The sequence below is a fragment of the Salvelinus alpinus genome, chromosome 2 (genome assembly GCF_045679555.1).
Source record: "Salvelinus alpinus chromosome 2, SLU_Salpinus.1, whole genome shotgun sequence".
NCBI classification, from domain to species: domain Eukaryota; kingdom Metazoa; phylum Chordata; class Actinopteri; order Salmoniformes; family Salmonidae; genus Salvelinus; species Salvelinus alpinus.
Window position 1 is genome coordinate 121,321,967 of NC_092087.1, and position 23,215 is coordinate 121,345,181.

General features: G+C 44.7%; 1 protein-coding gene across 2 annotated transcripts in view; it reads left to right on the forward strand.

Annotated features, from left to right (window-relative positions):
- The first annotated feature begins 26 nt into the window (after positions 1-26).
- Positions 27-23,215, forward strand: part of LOC139568525 (phosphoinositide 3-kinase regulatory subunit 6-like) — a 33,848-nt gene continuing 10,659 nt past the window's right edge. Inside the window, exons 1-10 of one of the 2 annotated variants that reach the window (XM_071390405.1) lie at positions 27-114; positions 17,865-17,959; positions 18,085-18,186; positions 19,039-19,130; positions 19,639-19,707; positions 20,265-20,397; positions 20,596-20,665; positions 20,894-21,086; positions 22,058-22,208; positions 22,882-22,977. In XM_071390405.1, the coding sequence (XP_071246506.1) occupies positions 17,947-17,959; positions 18,085-18,186; positions 19,039-19,130; positions 19,639-19,707; positions 20,265-20,397; positions 20,596-20,665; positions 20,894-21,086; positions 22,058-22,208; positions 22,882-22,977 (919 nt within the window). In that variant the 5' untranslated portion in view covers positions 27-114; positions 17,865-17,946. Of the gene's footprint in view, positions 115-14,720; positions 14,911-17,864; positions 17,960-18,084; positions 18,187-19,038; positions 19,131-19,638; positions 19,708-20,264; positions 20,398-20,595; positions 20,666-20,893; positions 21,087-22,057; positions 22,209-22,881; positions 22,978-23,215 lie in introns of those variants that run through there. The other variant, XM_071390404.1, reaches the window with a different exon arrangement.

Below are 23,215 nucleotides of genomic sequence, written 5' to 3' on the forward strand. Positions count from 1 at the left end.
CCCGCGTGCTGCTGTCACAGCTGCAACTGTAGCAACGTGTGAAGTTGTACTTCCTGAGCAGAGTTCAATCACCCTCAGAAAGCTTATGGATTTCTTTGCTGAACCTAACAGCAGGTAAATAGTGATTTTATCAACAGAAATAAGCTCTCTTAAATGTATGGCGTTTTTGTTTTGTTAATTTTGAATGGTTTTATAGTAAGATAATTGCTCTTGGACCATTGCATGATTCATGTTTTATGTTCAAGTTGCACAGTTTTGTAACCTAAATACTGCAATAATGTTACACTGTTAAACTCACTACTGAGATAATGTTTAACTCTTTTTCTGATATGGTGCCAGCGGAGCAAAGCTTTGATGCATATTTCAAAGCAGTAGTCATCAGGCACAAGTGAGCTATTTTCTAATACCAACAATGGATTGTTCTCAGTGTGCCTTTGTATTTTGAGGTTGAGAGTTACATAAACTCATTTTTATTTAACCTTTATTTAACCAGGAAGGGCTCATTGAGATTTGAAATCCCTTTTTCAAGAGCGTCCTATCTCATTACAAGATTACTGCATATTTTGATTGGTTCCACTCTTTTACTGTTGCTGTTTAAGTTTTCCAGTGAATGAGAATCAGGTTAATTCTTTATCAGTGTGGCAGTGTGGTACTACACTTACATAAGGTAACTGAGAGTTCAGAATCTGCCCCACTGTAACCTAACCAGTTCGATAGCGACTCATAAATAAATCCCACTCACGAACTATGCATTCAGTATTTCATTGTGTATTGATAGACAGTTGTGAATGAAAGGAATATGATACATAGAGGGGATAAACAGAGTGGACATGGGAAGAGGATGTTCTATTTTTAGTCTTTATAAAAAAGCTACTTGCCATCATGCCTTTTCAAACACACTACGCCCTAACTGGAATACACAAAGGACAACAACAGTTTTCTTTCTCTCCTGAGATAACAACAGTATTATAACACAATGCCTGATTGAAGCTCTGGCTCTGTGGGCGATGTGTGTTTTGTATTGGTGAGTCTAAAGCACAGCTGTCCAGGGTGCATTTCCTCAAGTTTCCTTGTTTTAGATTCAGGTTTCCTGGTCGTTCTGGGTAGTTCTGGGATGAGTGGTGGTCTGGTCCCAGATCTGTTTATGCTGTCTTGCCAACTCATATGGTCAACAGTCAACAAGACAGCACAAACAGATCTGGAACCAGGCTAGATGCGTGATTGGTTGTTGGTGATGTTGTTTGGGCATGGTTCGAATTACTCATCGAGTGTTGGTGCCCATTTCCAGCTATTTAATTACTGTGTTACTACACCGGTATAAGAGCAACTTAAAGATGCACTATGCAGTAATCGCTCTGCCATTTCCTGGTTGCTAAAATTCAAAGGGTGGGATGCACCAACATGGATTCATTTGAATAGTTCGCCTAATTTCAGTTTATGTGACAAAACAAGCAAGTATATTGTAGTGAATCATTGTACCATCTAAACCACTGTGAAATATATTTTCCATATCCCAAAATATTGTATTTTCATCTGTTTGAAGCTGGTGTACAAAACCTAAAGTAAAAGAGCAAAAATGAAACTTAATAACAGGAAGTATAGAAATAGTGCACATAGAACAAATCTACCGTTTCTTAGATTTGCTTTCAATGTGAATGACAGATCTATAACTCACATTTCTATGTTAATTTTGTCAGGTCGCCCAAAAGGTTACATATTGCAGCTTTAATGTATGGGTAAAGTGTTAATTGCTGGATCAATGTTCATATTCCGTGAACTTATGTGGGTTCCCAAGTTTATATTTTAAGTGCTTTATAGCGGTGCTCTGATTTGCTATGGGAGTGCCCATAAACCCTGGCCACCCCTGAATATGGACCCTCAATGGTATTACATATTGGCGTGGGTCTTCTGTATGGGATGCTGGTAGTGTACATAGCTGAGGAGAGCTTAGGCAGTGTAATTATAGGTAAAGCCCTCTGTCTCAATGGGGTTATAAAGTAGCAACCCAGGAGTCACTGGATCCAAACACTCTAGGTTTATGGCATGCCTATGTTGATATAAATCAAGAGTGGCCCTCTTGGGAATATGGTAGCCTGGGTGCCAGTCTGTTCCACTGTGCCTGGTTTCCTTATGGAGAGCAGTAACAGACTGGCACCCAGGCTAAGAGTCTGGCATTAGAAATCAATATTTTGCCTCCTTGTTTAACTGAAGAATTGTAAATTGAAATGCTACCTTACTCACAGTCTAAGCCTGACGCTATGATCACATTGAGGTGGCAGGCAAACCACAGACACACTTCAGCTCAGACACACTTCAGTTGTATTTCAACAACACACTACCTGTTTGTTTTCCTAAAGAAGAATATAAAAACAAAGGCCACACTTTTGGCATCGTCGTGTGCAAAGCCTCCGGGGAGGTTGTCTCCACAATGGTTCGACATGCTCCCTGCCAAGTGTGTGTGTGTTGCGACCACGTCTAGTCTGGCGCCCTGCGTACATCCTGTCCCAGTGGCGGATAGATTGCATTACACCAAACAACCTCCCTAGATAAATGTTTACCTGGTCATTATAACATGTCTTACACTGCTGCTGTACGTGGTCATTATATGTCAAAACCAGCCCTACTAGAATCTACAAAACCATTCCTTAAACATTCAATGGAAAAATGCCATTTGTGCTGAGGCAATGTACAACACTACTAGCCTGGAATCCACAAGCACCCTTGTTACTGAGTTGTCACAGGGCTCTAGTTGTAGCTATGGTAACAACCTTGATTTCAAGCCTGGATTTTTGCTTGTTTGCTTGATATGCATTATATTTCCCGTTAAGGGATGAATGGGAAACCGCTGTGCAACGTTCTTATCACTTTGATAAGAGGGAGGCCATACACTTTTGATATCGTGCAAATGATATCATTTCAAAACCTTGAACAGTATGTGTTGTAAATGGTTGTAAAAAGCATAGTACATGATAAACCAGGATCAAAAGTAAGTTCTGTACTGTAGGTCTTTTGTGGAAGTTGAATAGTTGCCATGGCTATAAAGTGTCGTATTTATTTTGGTTAGGTTTACAGTCGTTTTTGTGCGTGCTTGTGTGAACATGCGTGCATGTGCATATTTGTGCATGCATGTGCGTGTACAGTACTGTACAATACAGTTGGCCACTGAGTGCTGGTGCCCAAACAACAACCACCCCAGGAGCGACATCCTTAGGTGACCCTCTGTACATGGGCTGACCCAATTCACACCAACAGACCCCCCCGGAGACCCCCTCTTTACCCACCCTCTTCCTCCGGTCTTCCTCCATCCAAGCCTGATGGTTTTAGCACATGGGGTATAAATCTTCCCCTTAGCCCCGTTGTGTCCAGTCAGAATTGTGTGTGTGTGTGTGCGTGCCTCCTGAATGTGTGTGTGCATGCTCATGCGTGGGTCTGACGCAAATGTGATGGGGGAACTTATGGTAGAGGGCCAGAGGGTTGCGAGAGTCCAGTGGTCTTGAAACACTTCCTCACATTGTTCCTGCTGTGAATGCAGGAAATATCCTTGATTGATATCCCCCCCCCCCTCACACCAGCAGCATAGAGGGTGCATCTGAAGTGCCACCCTATTCCCTATATGTAGAATGCACTACTTTTAGGACATAGCCTATGTTTATTTTCTTACAGGTACATCTGCCACTGGTGGAGGAGAATCATTGACCAGTTTATCTTGTGTGGGTTATGGTTACGTAAGGTGTTATGGGTCAGAGGGGGTTGGATGTAGATTACTGCTTAGTTTGATGGAGGGAGATACTGTTGGTTTTCAATGGTGTCCCTTTTAGATGTTCTTCTGTACACGGTGCCTTGTTTTTATACGGAAATGATCGAAGAACAACATTTGCACCATTTGTTACTGGACTGGTTCCCAACCAAAAAAACCTTTGTAGTGTTAGTTTGTGACGTGTGGGTTAGCGTTTTTCGTCATGAATCTTGTTCTGGAGGCAGCTCTGCAGAGTGGTCATAAGCTGGCACAGCCACAAAGTCATAAAATCTGTTTTTAAACTTAACCCTAAACTTAACCACACTGCTAACCTTAGCCTTAAAGCAATTTTTCCCCCATTAATTTGTACCATATTTTGAAGTTTGACTTTGCAGCTGGCCTGTCTTAGGGGAAATCACTCAGTTCTGCCTCCAGGACAGAACTCTTGACAATAAACGTCAACTTGCTTGTGACGTGAGGCATTGCTCAACAACATACTGTAGCAACACAATTTAAGAGTTACTTTAGCTGGGAAATTTCTTTGCTTATGTCATGAAAGGAATGTTCTACCGGAATATTTTGACACTGTGCTTGCCTGGTTTTTCAACTGTGACATAATATCGACTCTACACGAGACTAGTTCTCAAGGTATCTCCCTAGGTTTTGTACACAGGTACATGTGAGCCTACAGTGTATATATATTGTTTTGCTGCTCACTGTCCTAACGTTGGGATTTCAAGCCTCAAGCCACACACACACCTCATCCCCCACCCCCCCCAATTCCTATACTCTCTCTTCTTCCAGGGGCTGGAAGAAGTTAGTTTACTTTACACTGCCAGGCTGTGGTATGTCTGGGTCCTTGTTGTCATCCGCAGGAGCATACCAGCCAACCCTGTTCATTCCTTTACTGGGTACTGCCACTGGCTGATTGGGAATGTAACCAACCAACATAGTCAAAGCAGAAAATATTTTACACGTCCATTGCTACCTTGCAGCCCAACCAAGGTGCATGAATAGAGAGACATTGAATAGAGAGACATTGAACACTGGTCACTTCAAATGCTGTTTATATACTGTTGTCTACTCACTGTGTATACATAGTATATACTTTATTCTCGTAGCTCATCCTAATATATTTACTACTGTACCAGTGTTCATTTCGGCACTCTTTTTATTTATATATATTTATAAAGTCAACAACGCAGCCACTGCTAGCTAGCCTATTTCACCAGCCAGCAGTACTATATCATTTTAGTCAATAAGATTTTTTTGCAACGTAAGCTTAACTTTCTGAACATTCGAGACGTGTAGTCCACTTGTCATTCCAATCTCCTTTGCATTAGCGTAGCCTCTTCTGTAGCCTGTCAACTATGTGTCTGTCTATCCCTGTTCTCTCCTCTCTGCACAGACCATACAAACGCTTCACACCGCGTGGCCGCTGCTACTCTAACCTGGTGGTCCCAGCGCGCACGACCCACGTGGAGTTCCAGGTCTCAGGCAGCCTCTGGAACTGCCGATCTGCGGCCAACAAGGCAGAGTTCATCTCAGCCTATGCTTCCCTCCAGTCCCTCGACTTCTTGGCACTGACGGAAACATGGATTACCACTGATAACACTGCTACTCCTACTGCTCTCTCCTCGTCTGCCCACGTGTTCTCGCACATCCCGAGAGCTTCTGGTCAGCGGGGTGGTGGCACTGGGATCCTCATCTCTCCCAAGTGGACATTCTCTCTTTCTCTCCTGACCCATCTGTCTATCGCCTCCTTTGAATTCCATGCTGTCACAGTTACCAGCCCTTTCAAGCTTAACATCCTTATCATTTATCGCCCTCCAGGTTCCCTTGGAGAGTTCATCAATGAGCTTGACGCCCTGATAAGTTCCTTTCCTGAGGATGGCTCACCTCTCACAGTTCTGGGTGACTTTAACCTCCCCACGTCTACCTTTGACTCATTCCTCTCTGCCTCCTTCTTTCCACTTCTCTCCTCTTTTGACCTCACCCTCTCACCTTCCCCCCCTACTCACAAGGCAGGCAATACGCTTGACCTCATCTTTACTAGATGCTGTTCTTCCACTAATCTCATTGCAACTCCCCTCCAAGTCTCCGACCACTACCTTGTATCCTTTTCCCTCTCGCTCTCATCCAACACTTCCCACACTGCCCCTACTCGGATGGTATCGCGCCGTCCCAACCTTCGCTCTCTCTCCCCCGCTACTCTCTCCTCTTCCATCCTATCATCTCTTCCCTCTGCTCAAACCTTCTCCAACCTATCTCCTGATTCTGCCTCCTCAACCCTCCTCTCCTCCCTTTCTGCATCCTTTGACTCTCTATGTCCCCTATCCTCCAGGCCGGCTCGGTCCTCCCCTCCTGCTCCGTGGCTCGACGACTCATTGCGAGCTCACAGAACAGGGCTCCGGGCAGCCGAGCGGAAATGGAGGAAAACTCACCTCCCTGCGGACCTGGCATCCTTTCACTCCCTCCTCTCTACATTCTCCTCTTCTGTCTCTGCTGCTAAAGCCAATTTCTACCACTCTAAATTCCAAGCATCTGCCTCTAACCCTAGGAAGCTCTTTGCCACCTTCTCCTCCCTCCTGAATCCTCCTCCCCCTCCTCCCCCCTCCTCCCTCTCTGCTGATGACTTCGTCAACCATTTTGAAAAGAAGGTCGACGACATCCGATCCTAAGTTTAAGATTGCTAAGTCAAACGACACCGCTGGTTCTGCTCACACTGCCCTACCCTGTGCTTTGACCTCTTTCTCCCCTCTCTCTCCAGATGAAATCTCGCGTCTTGTGACGGCCGGCCGCCCATCAACCTGCCCGCTTGACCCTATCCCCTCCTCTCTTCTCCAGACCATTTCCGGAGACCTTCTCCCTTACCTCACCTCGCTCATCAACTCATCCTTGACCGCTGGCTACGTCCCTTCCGTCTTCAAGAGAGCGAGAGTTGCACCCCTTCTGAAAAAACCTACACTCGATCCCTCCGATGTCAACAACTACAGACCAGTATCCCTTCTTTCTTTTCTCTCCAAAACTCTTGAACGTGCCGTCCTTGGCCAGCTCTCCTGCTATCTCTCTCAGAATGACCTTCTTGATCCAAATCAGTCAGGTTTCAAGACTAGTCATTCAACTGAGACTGCTCTTCTCTGTGTCACGGAGGCGCTCCGCACTGCTAAAGCTAACTCTCTCTCCTCTGCTCTCATCCTTCTAGACCTATCGGCTGCCTTTGATACTGTGAACCATCAGATCCTCCTCTCCACCCTCTCCGAGCTGGGCATCTCCGGCGCGGCCCACGCTTGGATTGCGTCCTACCTGACAGGTCGCTCCTACCAGGTGGCGTGGCGAGAATCTGTCTCCGCACCACGTGCTCTCACCACTGGTGTCCCCCAGGGCTCTGTTCTAGGCCCTCTCCTATTCTCGCTATACACCAAGTCACTTGGCTCTGTCATATCCTCACATGGTCTCTCCTATCATTGCTATGCAGACGACACACAATTAATCTTCTCCTTTCCCCCCTCTGATAACCAGGTGGTGAATCGCATCTCTGCATGTCTGGCAGACATATCAGTGTGGATGACGGATCACCACCTCAAGCTGAACCTCGGCAAGACGGAGCTGCTCTTCCTCCCGGGGAAGGACTGCCCGTTCCATGATCTCGCCATCACGGTTGACAACTCCATTGTGTCCTCCTCCCAGAGTGCTAAGAACCTTGGCGTGATCCTGGACAACACCCTGTCGTTCTCAACTAACATCAAGGCGGTGACCCGTTCCTGTAGGTTCATGCTCTACAACATTCGCAGAGTACGACCCTGCCTCACGCAGGAAGCGGCGCAGGTCCTAATCCAGGCACTTGTCATCTCCCGTCTGGATTACTGCAACTCGCTGTTGGCTGGGCTCCCTGCCTGTGCCATTAAACCCCTACAACTCATCCAGAACGCTGCAGCCCGTCTGGTGTTCAACTTTCCCAAGTTCCCTCACGTCACCCCGCTCCTCCGCTCTCTCCACTGGCTTCCAGTTGAAGCTCGCATCCGCTACAAGACCATGGTGCTTGCCTACGGAGCTGTGAGGGGAACGGCATCTCCGTACCTTCAGGCTCTGATCAGGCCCTACACCCAAACAAGGGCACTGCGTTCATCCACCTCTGGCCTGCTCGCCTCCCTACCTCTGAGGAAGTACAGTTCCCGCTCAGCCCAGTCAAAACTGTTTGCTGCTCTGGCACCCCAATGGTGGAACAAACTCCCTCACGACGCCAGGTCAGCGGAGTCAATCACCACCTTCCGGAGACACCTGAAACCCCACCTCTTTAAGGAATACCTAGGATAGGATAAAGTAATCCTTCTAACCCCCCCCCCCTTAAAAGAGTTAGATGCACTATTGTAAAGTGGTTGTTCCACTGGATATCATAAGGTGAATGCACCAATTTGTAAGTCGCTCTGGATAAGAGCGTCTGCTAAATGACTTAAATGTAAATGTAAATGTATATAGTCTAGTCTTAGTCATAGAAATTCTAGCATAGCATATTTCTATCTGAACGTTCCATCCTGCTGAACGTGCCGCAGGTTGTTAGCTATAGCTAGCTAATGAGGTAACATGACAAGGTGTAGCCTAAACAAATGGTTAACGGTCTGGTCCGCAAGTAGCCTTGTTTTAGAACGGCCAGCGATATGCTTTATGAATGTAAAATGCAGCCCGCCAATGCACAATAGAAAGAAGAAGAAAAATTGTTGCACCGGGATTATGGGTCATACAGTATCTTTTGAACGGTAGTCTCTCAAGCCATTTTCTCTGAGGAAAAGAGGGAGACTTGGCTACACTGGCTACAGAACCTGGCTATGAAATGCAGTGGGAGGGTTGAGTGAGACTACAAATTCATAGACAGCCTACTTTTCTATACTCAAAGGAGAGGAAATCATCGCTAGTTTCGTAAAGCAGCTTGTGTTTCTTAACCAGGCAAAGGGTAGCTAACTAGAAGGCCGGTGGTTAGCTACGAGGACGCAACAGAGTCGCCTGCGCGTCTGCCAACACTCGTCGCTTGCTCCCCCACAGGTCAGCAGCTGATGTAGGCTGTGTGTGCGCTGGGTGTGGCAGCTGAACAGAACTGCGCTGAGCATCTGTGCTGCTAAGATTAATTGTGTTTATCAATGAAAAACTCTTGAATTTATTTTTTCAAAAACTCTTGTCCAGTCCACTTATTAGTCACAGAGATTTAGTCACTTATTAGTCACAGAGATTCGTCTCGTTTTAGTCAACTGAAATGAAAAATATTTTTAACGTAGTTATAGTTTTTCTGGGACTATTTAGTCAGTTATTGTCTCGTCAATTGCCACTGAAAAATAGGTGTTTGATTAATATTTTTGTCCCTTTTTTTTGACGAAATTAACACTGTACTGTACATACCATTTGCTTTTCCAAATGTTACACTGTCTATACACACCACGTAATTATATTTATATTCAAGGTTCTGAAACTGCTCACTCTAATATATCTGCTTGAATTGTTAATTGATTTATTGTTTTCGAATATTTTTTTAATTAGATTTTTTTGCTAGACTTTTGCTAAACTTTGATTTGATTTGAATAAAGGAGCAGGAAAAGACACTTCTATAATCTGCATGTTTGCATAACGTTTTGCCCGTAAACGGATTACAATGACTAGGCCTATTAGACTAAAGTTGCCCAGGTCATAAATTAAATCTCAGCCATAGACTCTACACCTGTATAGTCCTGCACAGTAGTTTTTAAAGGGTGAGTGTGTGCGTGTGCGTTCATGCATGCGTGTGTGTGTGTGTGTATGAAACCCTTCACCTGAGTAACCCTGCATGTACTGTAGGGTGTATATAGGTATGTGATCATGTGAAAGGGGCGTGGTTAGCTGGGTAAACACAGGTGTGACTGAAGTAACGGGAAAGGGTTGTAACCAGGCAGAGAGATTATCAAACCGGATGGGTCGGATTACTGAGCCCTGAGTGACTCCACTACTGCAGTACCTATCAGATGTATACAACTTGCTTTGCTTTAGTCTTTGTTATGATAAAGCCTATCTAAGGTCTTCGAAAGCCAAGTCAACAAACAGATCACTGACCATCTCGAATCCCACCGTACCTTCTCCGCTGTGCAATCCGGTTTCCGAGCCGGTCACGGGTGCACCTCAGCCACGCTCAAGGTACTAAACGACATCATAACCGCCATCGATAAAAGACATTACTGTGCAGCCGTCTTCATCGACCTGGCCAAGGCTTTCGACTCTGTCAATCACCATATTCTTATCGGCAGACTCAGTAGCCTCGGTTTTTCTAATGACTGCCTTGCCTGGTTCACCAACCACTTTGCAGACAGAGTTCAGTGTGTCAAATCGGAGGGCATGTTGTCCGGTCCTCTGGCAGTCTCTATGGGGGTACCACAGGGTTCAATTCTCGGGCCGACTCTTTTCTCTGTATACATCAATGATGTTGCTCTTGCTGCGGGCGATTCCCTGATCCACCTCTACGCAGACGACACCATTCTATATACTTCCGGCCCTTCCTTGGACACTGTGCTATCTAACCTCCAAACGAGCTTCAATGCCATACAACACTCCTTCCGTGGCCTCCAACTGCTCTTAAACGCTAGTAAAACCAAATGCATGCTTTTCAACCGTTCGCTGCCTGCACCCGCACGCCCGACTAGCATCACCACTCTGGACGGTTCCGACCTAGAATATGTGGACATCTATAAGTACCTAGGTGTCTGGCTAGACTGCAAACTCTCCTTCCAGACTCATATCAAACATCTCCAATCCAAAATCAAATCAAGAATCGGCTTTCTATTCCGCAACAAAGCCTCCTTCACTCACGCCGCCAAACTTACCCTAGTAAAACTGACTATCCTACCGATCCTCGACTTCGGCGATGTCATCTACAAAATAGCTTCCAACACTCTACTCAGCAAACTGGATGCAGTTTATCACAGTGCCATTCGTTTTGTTACTAAAGCACCTTATACGACCCACCACTGCGACCTGTATGCCCTAGTCGGCTGGCCCTCGCTACATGTTCGTCGTCAGACCCACTGGCTCCAGGTCATCTACAAGGCTATGCTAGGTAAAGTGCCGCCTTATCTCAGTTCACTGGTCACGATGGCTACACCCACCCGCAGCACGCGCTCCAGCAGGTGTATCTCACTGATCATCCCTAAAGCTAAAACCTCATTTGGACGCCTTTCCTTCCAGTTCTCTGCTGCCTGCGACTGGAACGAATTGCAAAAATCTCTGAAGTTGGAGACTTTTATCTCCCTCAACAACTTTAAAAATCTGCTATCCGAGCAGCTAACCGATCGCTGCAGCTGTACATAGTCCATCTGTAAACTACCCACCCAATTTACCTACCTCACCCCCCATACTGCTTTTATTTATTTACTTTTCTGCTATTTTGCACACCAGTATCTCTTCTTGCACATGATCATCTGATGATTTATCACTCCAGTGTTAATCTGCTAAATTGTAATTATTCGATTTATTGCCTACCTCATGCCTTTTGCACACATTGTATATAGATTCTCTTTTTTCTACCATGTTATTGACTTGTTTATTGTTTACTCCATGTGTAACTCTGTGTTGTCTGTTCACACTGCTATGCTTTATCTTGGCCAGGTCGCAGTTGCAAATGAGAACTTGTTCTCAACTAGCCTACCTGGTTAAATAAAGGTGAAATAAAAAAAATAAAAAAATAAAAAATAAGTCAAGTCATTGTGAGTGCAGTGCCCTTAAAGAGTGAATTACTGCATACAAATATTTAAATATAACATCTGTTTTTAGCCATGTACCATGTACAATTATACAGTCTGATAAGGGTATGTTTGATTGTATTGTAGCTCATTGTTTGTGAGTGTTCATGTCCACTTGAGGCCTGGGTTTTTGTGGTGGTAGAGCACTCCCCTCTGCAAACTTGGACTTCAGTCTTGTACTTCTTTCTCGAAGTACAAGCTTTTACCATTGGTTTTGGCTACTCTTATCAAAAGCTCCAAATCTCATCCACAGGCAGAGCTCTAGTTGTGTGCCACTTGCAACACCCATATCAAATCTACACGATATACAGACCTAGAATTGTCTGCGGATCACTACTCATTGTTGCTACACGTACACTTTCCTCCCTCAGTTTGCAAGGACATGAATACTTAGTGCAGAAACTGACATTTTTGAATTGACCGGCTATTTTTAGGCTCTTCATTTGGCAACGCATGAATGAAACCTCTGGGGCACACACACTCACACATATTCATACACACACACGTACACACACACGCGTGCACTCACACACACACACACACACACACACACACACACACACACACACACACACACACACACACACACACACACACACACACACACACACACACACACACACACTCCAACCTAAATATAGCCTGTGGAGCGTGGTGCAACCCTACGCATTCACACAGAGAGGAAATGTCTCAGGTCCTGTCCTTCCTCCGTACGTAAGGTGTTAAAATATATATACAGTGGGGAGAACAAGTATTTGATACACTGCCAATTTTGCAGGTTTTCCTACTTACAAAACATGTAGAGGTCTGTAATTTTTATCATAGGTACACTTCAACTGTGAGAGACGGAATCTAAAACAAAAATCCAGAAAATCACATTGTATGATTTTTAAGTAATTAATTTGCATTTTATTGCATGACATAAGTATTTGATCACCTACCAACCAGTAAGAATTCCGGCTCTCACAGACCTGTTAGTTTTTCTTTAAGAAGCCCTCCTGTTCTCCACTCATTACCTGTATTAACTGCACCTGTTTGAACTCGTTACCTGTATAAAAGACACCTGTCCACACACTCAATCAAACAGACTCCAACCTCTCCACAATGGCCAAGACCAGAGAGCTGTGTAAGGACATCAGGGATAAAATTGTAGACCTGCACAAGGCTGGGATGGGCTACAGGACAATAGGCAAGCAGCTTGGTGAGAAGGCAACAACTGTTGGCGCAATTATTAGAAAATGGAAGAAGTTCAAGATGACGGTCAATCACCCTCGGTCTGGGGCTCCATGCAAGATCTCACCTCGTGGGGCATCAATGATCATGAGGAAGGTGAGGGATTAGCCCAGAACTACACGGCAGGACCTGGTCAATGACCTGAAGAGAGCTGGGACCACAGTCTCAAAGTAAACCATTAGTAACACACTACGCCGTCATAGATTAAAATCCTGCAGTGCACGCAAGGTCCCCCTGCTCAAGCCAGCGCATGTCCAGGCCCGTCTGAAAATTGCCAATGACCATCTGGATGATCCAGAGGAGGAATGGGAGAAGGTCATGTGGTCTGATGAGACAAAAATAGAGCTTTTTGGTCTAAACTCCACTCGCCGTGTTTGGAGGAAGAAGAAGGATGAGTACAACCCCAAGAACACCATCCCAACCGTGAAGCCTGGACGTGGAAACATCATTCTTTGGGGATGCTTTTCTGCAAAGGGGACAGGACGACTGCACCGTATTGAGGGGAGGATGGATGGGGCCATGTATCGCGAGATCTTGGCCAACAACCTCCTTCCCTCAGTAAAAGCATTGAAGATGGGTCGTGGCTGGGTCTTCCAGCATGACAACAACCCGAAACACACAGCCAGGGCAACTAAGGAGTGGCTCCGTAAGAAGCATCTCAAGGTCCTGGAGTGGCCTAGCCAGTCTCCAGACCTGAACCCAATAGAAAATCTTTGGAGGGAGCTGAAAGTCCGTATTGCCCAGCGACAGCCCCGAAACCTGAAGGATCTGGAGAAGATCTGTATGGAGGAGTGGGCCAAAATCCCTGCTGCAGTGTGTGCAAACCTGGTCAAGAACTACAGGAAACGTATGATCTCTGTAATTGCAAACAAAGGTTTCTGTACCAAATATTAAGTTCTGCTTTTCGGATGTATCAAATACTTATGTCATGCAATAAAATGCAAATTAATTACTTAAAAATCATACAATGTGATTTTCTGGATTTTTGTTTAAGATTCCGCCTCTCACAGTTGAAGTGTACCTATGATAAAAATTACAGACCTCTACATGCTTTGTAAGTAGGAAAACCTGCAAAATCGGCCGTGTATCAAATACTTCTTCTCCCCACTGTATATGTTAGTATGTCTGTGAGAGACAGTGTTGAAGAGAGAGAGTGAGGGGGAGGGAGAGTGAGGGAGGATTGGAGAGAAAGGCGAGGGAGTGAAGGACAGAGTGTAGAAAGAGAGAGAGTGAGAGAGAGACAGACCAAGTCAGAGAGAGAGAGAGTGTGAGAAAAGGCGAGGGAGTGAAGGACAGTGTAGAAAGAGAGAGAGTGAGAGAGAGACAGACCAAGTCAGAGAGAGAGAGAGAAAAGGCGAGGGAGTGAAGGACAGTGTAGAAAGAGAGAGAGAGTGAGAGAGAGACAGACCAAGTCAGAGAGAGAGAGAGAGAGAGAGAGAGAGAGAGAGAATGAGTGAGAGAGAGAGAGAAAGAGAGAGAGAGAGAGACAGACAGACCGAGTCAGAGAGAGAGAGAGAAAGGAAGAGAGTGAGTGAGGGGTGCATCAGGAACAGGAAACGTGTGGTCACCCAGGCAGTTGCTGAGTTGCTGAGGCAGCGCTGTTATCCGTGTTGCTGTCATTCCCTGCGTCGTGCTTTATTGCAGGGATCAAGGTTAAATCCCCTCCAACTAAACCTCAATTTTTCTACTGTAGCCTCAGGAACAACCTATGGGCAGCCTGAGGGAGAGCGTGAAAGAGAGGGGGGAAAGTTGAGAAAAAGATACAAGAAAAAGAAAAAAAAGATACAAGAAAACAGAAAGATAAAAATAGAGTCCGAGAGCGCGAGCGAAGCGAGAGAGAGCGAAAATGCAACATTAAACACAGTTCAAACAGGTTGCTGCTGTTACCTTGCCCCCAAACGTCCTCCTCCAAACCTCCACCTCACTTTCCTCCTCCCCCTCTACCTCTCTCTCTCCCCCTCTCAGAACACTGCTACTTCTTTCTCTCTCCCCCTCTCTCAGAACACTGCCACTCTCTCTGTCACCACCCCCACCACCTTGTCACTACCTCCCAGTTAGAGGAAGTTCACTTCACTATTCTTTCTGTCAGACCCTGCAGCAGCACGTTGAACACTGAACCAGTGTGACGGAAATTAAGGGAACCTTTTGTGTATCGCTGAAAAGAGGAACCTTTCTGTGAGGGAAAAGGTATGGGGATTTGTTTTTGGCGGTTCATCCGTTTTGTGTGCTTTGGTCGGTAGGTACTGGATGGTGGATGTGTCTGGGATAGAACTTGAAGCTGCAAACTAATTGTGAACTTTCGGGTATGAGAACTAACATGGAGAGAGAGGCACTCTGCCTCTGGCTTAGGGAACCGTTACATGCTTTGTCAGATAGTCGTTTCTTTCCATGTTTTGACTGGATCGGAAATGTCTCAACAGAACATTTGGTGCCACTTTATAGACTAGTAAGGTGACAATTCAATTCAGCTGTGTTATTTTGGGTCAGTTTATTCAAAACTGAGGAAGTGATACAGTTATTTATGCTGAGAATGTTTCACTTTTCTAAACATCTAGGTATGCTGTTAGCTGAGGCATGTCGTGAAAGTCAAGTTGTTGGTATAGTTGTTGGAGAAACAATGCAGTATATTCTATTTGGCAATTTAATTCAAATGGAAATATACTTGTAATTTATTTTACTCCCATATCCTCTATCTCTAAGGCAAGTTACAGTAATACACCTTTTTATGCTCAGTAATGTTTATAACTCCACAGCAGTTTCACTAGTTCACTGTTAATCTACCTCAATTAACCTGTACCCCGCACATTGACTCGGTATCAGTACCCCCTCTAAATAGCCTCGTTGTTGTTGTTCTATTTTTTAATTTTTATTAAATTTTTTACTTGAGTTATTTTGTAAATATTTTCTTAACTCTATTTCTTGAACTGCATTGTTGGTTAAGGGCTTGTAAGTAAGCATTTCACAGCAAGATCTACACCTATTGTATGCGGCGCATGTGACAAATAACATTTGATTTGATTCTATCTATCTTGTCTTGTGATGATGCGTCCTGCATGTACAGTTGAAGTCTGACATTTACATACACTTAGGTTGGAGTCATTAAAACTCGTTTTTCAACCACTCCACAAATTTCTTGTTAACAAACTATAGTTTTGGCAAGTCGGTTAGGACATCTACTTTGTGCATGACACAAGTCATTTTTCCAACAATTGTTTACAGACAGATTATTTCACTTATAATTCACTGTATCACAATTCCAGTGGGTCAGAAGTTTACATACACTCAATTGACTGCGCCTTTAAACAGCTTGGAAAATTCCAGAAAATGTTGTCATGGCTTTAGTAGCTTCTGATAAGCTAATTGACATCATTTGAGTCAATTGGAGGTGTACCTGTGGATGTATTTCAAGGCCTACCTTCAAACTCAGTGCCTTATGCTTGACATCATGGGAAAATCAAAAGAAATCAGCCAAGACCTCAGAAAAAAGTGTAGACCTCCACAACTCTGGTTCATCCTTGGGAGCAATTTCCAAATGCCTGACGGTACCACGTTCATCTGTACAAAAAATAGTACGCAAGTGTAAACACCATGGGACCACGCAGCCGTCATACCGCTCAGGAAGGAGACGCGTTCTGTCTCCTAGAGATGAACGGTGCGAAAAGTGCAAATCAATCCCAGAACAACAGCAAAGGACCTTGTGAAGATGCTGGAGGAAACAGGTACAAAAGTATCTATATCCACAGTAAAACAAGTCCTATATCGACATAACCTGAAAGGCCGCTCAGCAAGGAAGAAGCCACTGCTCCAAAACCTCCATAAAAGAGCCAGACTACGGTTTGCAACTGCACATGGGGACAAAGATCATACTTTTTAGAGAAATGTCCTCTGGTCTGATGAAACAAAAATAGAACTGTTTGGCCATAATGACCATCGTTATGTTTGGAGGAAAAAGGGGGAGGCTTGCAAGCCGAAGAACACCATCCCAACCGTGAAGCACGGGGGTGGCAGCATCATGTTGTGGGGGTGATTTGCTGCAGGAGGTACTGGTGCACTTCACAAAATAGATGGCATAGATGTGGCTATATTGAAGCAACATCTCAAGACATCAGTCAGGAAGTTAAAGTTGACCCCAAGCATACTTCCAAAGTTGTGGCAAAATGGCTGAAGGACAACAAAGTCAAGGTTTTGGAGTGGCCATCACAACTTATTGTGGGAAGCTTGTGGAAGGCTACCTAAAACGTTTGACACAAGTTAAACAATTTAAAGGCAATGCTACCAAATACTAATTGAGTGTATGTAAACTTCTGACCCACTGGGAATGTGATGAAAGAAATAAAAGCTGAAATAAATAATTCTCTCTACTATTATTCTGACATTTCACATTCTTAAAATAAAGTGGTGATCCTAAATGACCTAAGACAGGGAATTTTTTACTAGGATTTAATGTCGGGAATTGTCAAAAACTGAGTTTAAATGTATTTGGCTAAGGTTCCAACTTTATACTGTAAGTGTACTCATCACAGATCTGAATATCAAGAAGTCATCGTCTCTCACTGTTGGGAACTTTCATTTTGACATGATGGGTCGTTTTATACTTGACGTGTGAAGCTGTCCCATAGACCTCCGTACATCCCCAGTCATTTTAGTCTTTGTTATGGGGGATGGTGAGAAACAGGTGGGTAGATGACTGATCTCTAACTAAAGCCAAAAAACCGAAACACTTGGGACGGGGTATAATTCTATTCACGCGGCGATAAACTAGACTGTGAGAAAGAGAAGCAGAGAAAGAGGTTGTTTATGAGGCAATGAGAACGATCAGCCTTGTTCTATTGGAACAGTAGTGTGACTGTGACCGTGGCACCTGCTGCTGAAACTCATTATGTCCAGTCTTATTGCTCGGTGTTGTGTGTTTGTGTGTGTGTGTGTGTGTTTCGTGGTCAATTCACTGGCTCTACACTCTACACTGGCTCTACTCACAAGTCCTAAGTAACACCTCTGTGCCACAAGAATGTCCAGTGCATCATTTAAGCCTATAGCCTTTTTCCTGGTTAAATAAAGAATAACAGCCCTCAAATGCCCATGTCATGCCTCCGGTGGGTACCGCTAACAGCTTTGACTTTCTTCTTGTCCCGTCCCTATAGATACCAGGCCGTGGCCCCGCCATGCATGTGAGACATGACCAACAAGGCAGCCTGAGATAGCTCGAGCAGCCCCCCGAGCAGCATGGAGCCTATAGGTAATATATGGGGAATAGGGTGTCATTTGGAAAGTGGAATGCATGTACATTTGATCCAAAATGGAACATTTGCTGTACGACTTTTATTAACATTAACTCTTAACCTCTGACTCCTGACTCTCCAGGCAGCTGCGCCCCCTTGGCCTCAGAGTCGGACATCTACCGCAGTGTCCAGGCCGTGCTCAGGGAGCTGGAGAGCCAGCTCCCCTCCTCTGTGAACAATAAAGGTAAACCCATCAGTAGTTTCCACTAGACTCTTTATGGGGTTTACACACTGTTGAGTTGAGCCGAGCTGAGAGGTAGTGAACCGGCTCGCTTTCCAGTGAGCATGGTTCCGTTTCAGGTCAGGCTGCTTTTGTTGCACATTTCCAGTCTGGTTTGGTCAGAGGTGTCGCTAACTGGCTAGCTTCAACTGGTAGTGCTAGCTAGATGCATAACAAGCGTCATCAAGTAACCCCCACATTACTGACCCAAAGCTCAATAACGATACATATGGGTACCCTTATATCACAGGAGGTTGGTGAGGGGAGAACGGCTCATAATAATGGCTGGAAGGAAGTGAATGGAATGGTTTCAAGCACATGGAAACGATGTGTTTGATACCGTTCCATTTATTCAATTCCAGCCATTATTATGAGCCGTCCTCCCCTCACCAGCCTCCTGTGATATAAGGGTACCCATATGTATCGTTATTGAGCTCCCCAATTAAAGTGCCACCAGCCGCCTATGCCTTACATACAAAGCATCTAGGTTTAAAATAGACTAAAGGTCCCTGACTTGCCTCTCTGCTCCACCGTCCGGAAGGAGTTTATCCTCTTTAATGTTCCGTATTAATCTGCCCAAACCACATGAGAATGACACATAACCACTGCCTGCCAATAATCGGAAAATTGCACTTAGTCAGCTATTAGTTTTATCCACAGTTTGGGTTCGTTGTGCAATGGAACAAAGCATTGGCACTGAGTCACACCAGCTATTTGTGTAGCGCTATGTATATGGAAACAACAGAGAGTGTGAGTGCTGTTTAGTGCCATCTGTGGAAATGTTTGCAAGTGCTGAGTGTGTGTTTCTATTCGAAGGGATGCTAAGATGGACGCTGCACAAGAAGGTTCGGAACAATCCTGCCAACAGTCTCATTCTGGTGAGAGTCGTCGTCAAGGAGCTGGAAAGGGTATGTCATCAGTGTGCTCCGTTAGGCCATTCCGGGGCCTTATATGGAGAAATATAAGTCTCTGGGCCATTCATTATTAGTTTTCACTGCAGTGTCAAGAGACATGATAAGACAATCAACGATTGCTACCCAAATACATTTGAAAAGAACACTGAGATTGTCAAGGACATTGTGCAACAATGTGAAACATGAATGTTATGTCTAGTGGGAAACGGGCGGATTGGCCATCTGGCATTTCGGGCAAACACTAGATGGAATGGTTTATTTTTAGCCCAGTGGGTCTGTCAAACTTGGGTTTTTTTTACACAAAATTATAATTAACTTGCTAGTAATTGGCCGGTGTGGAGGCCTCAAATAATTGTCCAATGTGTTAGAAATGCCAGGGCCGATTTCTGGTCCCAGTCCGCCCCTGGTGGTAACAGATAAGCTATCTTTTACAGATAAACTTTATATTAGTGAGTAACTGACTAACACAGTAGTTTGTGTGTTTGTCTCTTGTTGTCTGCAGGCTGAGAGGGTAGACTGTCGGACACACATCATCCCCCTGCTCCACACACTCATCTATGCTGTCATCCAGGTAGGTTCCCGGAGCTTACATTACACAAGGAAACACCTGTCAGACATGACAACAGCATCTTTACAGACCAATCTCAGGGTTGGCTGGGGAGAAGCTTTCATTTGGGGGATTGGATCATTTCCCACCACTGTTTTGATGATCTCAGATTTGATGAAGCCTTATTTCCTGTTAATCGTCTCCTACAATTCCTGGTCAGGCTAGGTCAGGACTCTGTACTTTCGTAGACCTTTATCTCTTCTTTATCTGTTGGTGTCTTCTTAAAGAGACAGTTCTTGTTTTTACCAGAGCCATAGGCTCTTTATAGTAGAATAGAATGGGATGGAAAATAATAGAATATTACAAACCATTAATGATTGCGAGCAATTTAAAACAGTATATGTTGTATATTGAAGTTTTGGGAAGTTTGTGCAGCTATTTATGGAGGGAAATGGTACTATACTGTATTTGAGGGTTGTGTGTATGTACCATACCAATTGTGTTTGGTGGTTCAGGTAAGTCCGAGGACAGCTGTGACTGACTGACAGTGCTAACTGTGCGTATATCTGTGTATGTTCCAGTCAGCCTACCTTCCTGACGACCTGTACAAGCGGGTGTATGACTTCTGTAAGAGGCTGCTTACCCTCCCCCAGCCCTACTGTACTGTAGGCCTCAGCTACACCAGACGCATGAAGACAGAACGCTACACGCCAGGTACTGAAACCAACATACATCCTTCGTCTAACCTGTCGAGTGATGTATTTTCTATTATGTATTAGATAAGACTTTATTGGTAGACTTTACTGTAATACACTTTATAATGAAGAGGGATGTTTGTTTCAACGTATTCAATGGCTGTAGTACGAGAATGTCATGTGTTTTACTTGGATAGTAAATCTTTTTGACCCACAGGAGTGCTGTATCAGAGGATGGTGGTTGCAGAGCAGAGCCTGAAGAATGACTACCATCCCTTTCAGGAGAGGTGAGAGAACAACCTAACTTGATGTTGTATACACACGGTGACACAGAGAGAAGCACAGTACAGTGTAGAAGCCATTTTTTCCTTATGGTGTAGAATGACATGCTGTTTGTAGATAAAGTAGCTTGTAATAACAGCAGGTTGCATGTGAACTGCCGACCAAACAATTAGGGAACTAGTTAATCAAGGATAACCAAAGGCAATAACTCAACCTCTCCTACGGTCTCCTAGGGTGTTTGTGTTCGCCGATCCGGCGGTCTTCTCGGGCCCCCACGGTGAGGCGGTGAGGGGGGACATCGAGGCCTCGGGGTCAGGGGGGTATCTGAATCCCCTTGACCACATGCGGAGCGTGGTCCAACACTCCATCCAGGCTGCTCTAGGAGGGGAGCTGTGCCACGGTCCTGAACTGGCACAGGCACTGAAGGTGTGTGTGGTCGCGCTGTGGTTGTGTTGACATTGAGTTTCGCTATGACGTTTCTTCTTCTATAAGTCTGGTCTTTCCGAATACGTATGTGATGATGGGCTCCAGGGTCAAAGTTCTTGGTAAAACCCTCCATTTACTTTCTTTCTTTCTTTTTGGCTTTATTTATTTGTCCATCCATCCCACTTCGGAGAACAAAAGTAACTTAGTTTTTACCACATTGTTTTTGTTACATGTACATTCTAGCCACATTTTATGTGCACGGCACATTTAACACAGTAGGAAAATCTTTTGGGTTTGACTTCTGTTCTCGAGTAAAGAAACTTGTTTTATGGTCTTGATATTTATTTAGATGTTTAATCTCAGTTTGACTTTGGTTTTGTCGTGTCATTTCGCACATGTTTCCATGTTTTGTTCAAAGCTGTTTAAATCAATACCACTTTGTGTTTGACACTAGTTTCTATTTCAATGTATTGCACAAACCCCTTTGTGGTTTGTGCAGTTTCAATTTGCACCAAAGCAAAGCTCAGAAAGCTAACGGTCTCTACTGGTGCCTCATATATGCCATCTCAGTCATATTCAGCAACACACTTAATCAGAAATGATCTATAATGACTCAATAGTATGTTGTTTAGTTGTGCTTTTCCATGATCTAACAGAGGTTGGCACCATTCCCATTAAAACACACACTTACACACACTGGTCCTAATATAACACTCATCTCAACAGGATGTGTCAAACTCAGACCCAGATGTGTTTGTCTGGACGCTGATGGCCTTTCACCTGTATTCTATTCATAGACAGTGTGTGTGTGTGTGTGTGTGTGTGTGTGTGTGTGTGTGTGTGTGTGTGTGTGTGTGTGTGTGTGTGTGTGTGTGTGTGTGTGTGTGTGTGTGTGTGTGTGTGTGTGTGTGTGTGTGTGTGTGTGTGTGTGTGTGTGTGTGTGTCTGTTTGTGCGTGTGTGTGTGTGGCAGGAAATTGGCCAGGACGTGGAGCCGTACTTCCAGGAAGTGGTGGCCAGTCTGGAGCAGAGTGTGGAGGAGGGCACCAAGGGGGAAGGGGTGGTGCTGAGGGGGAGACTGGGACAACTCTACAGAGAGATCCTCACCCATACTGACACATCAGGTACAGGATCATCATAGAGGGGTCATCTTTTGACTGTTTGAAACCAAAACCAACTGATCTAAAAAGCATCCAGACATTATCTCCCATTTCTTTTAGACTAGCATTTGGTTTCTGTTTACAAGTGAAAATGGAGGGGTAACGTTAATGTAGACGACACTTCAAGGTATTACAGCTGGTACGTGTATATAAGTAGTTATACATTTTTCACATAGGGCGTATTCAGAGAAATACTGCCAACCCTGTCCTTTTCATGTGTTAGTGTGTCTTCAAGCTGACACATACCGTACAGTGCAGCAGTCACTGACTCAGGGAACGTTATTAATAGATCGCTGTATAGGTCAGCTGATCTTCCACACTGTATTCCTCCATGTCTAAATCTGTCGAGTCAGAGCCCCCCCCCCCCCCCTAGGACTGATGTACACTGTATTCCTCCATGTCTAAATCTGTCGAGTCAGAGCCCCCCCCCCCTTAGGACGGATGTACACTGTATTTCCCTTTTAATAGATATTTATTCTTCTCATCATAACAACTATCCTTCAAATGGACACTACACTGTCTCTCACAGGCCGGCTGTGAGACCATATACTTAGTGTAGGGGAGGGGGACCAGGAAGTAAGCGGGTGTTGTGTTGTTTTTGGTGTCATTGTGACAGTTTGGGCTCTTCCTGGTTTAGACACATTGTCCTCCGGTGGTGGGGGATGCCTGTGTGACATGCCGCTTCCCAACCCGGAGATGAGCTTCCACCTGTGGCGGGAGGATGAGGAGATCTGTGAGTGGCCAGATCTGTTGTTTATACACACCAATGAGAGAACTCTGTTATATGAACTCTGTTTAATAAGAGTAATCGGGTTTTTTCTCGCAAAAAGGTAGTGGTCAAAATTATTGACACCCCTAAAAATTCTTATAAATAAAGTAGTCTCAAGTCTAGATTTCGATCCCATATTCCTAGTACGCAATGACTACATCAACTTGTTACTCTGCATTTGCAATTCGTTTTTGCTTGTGTA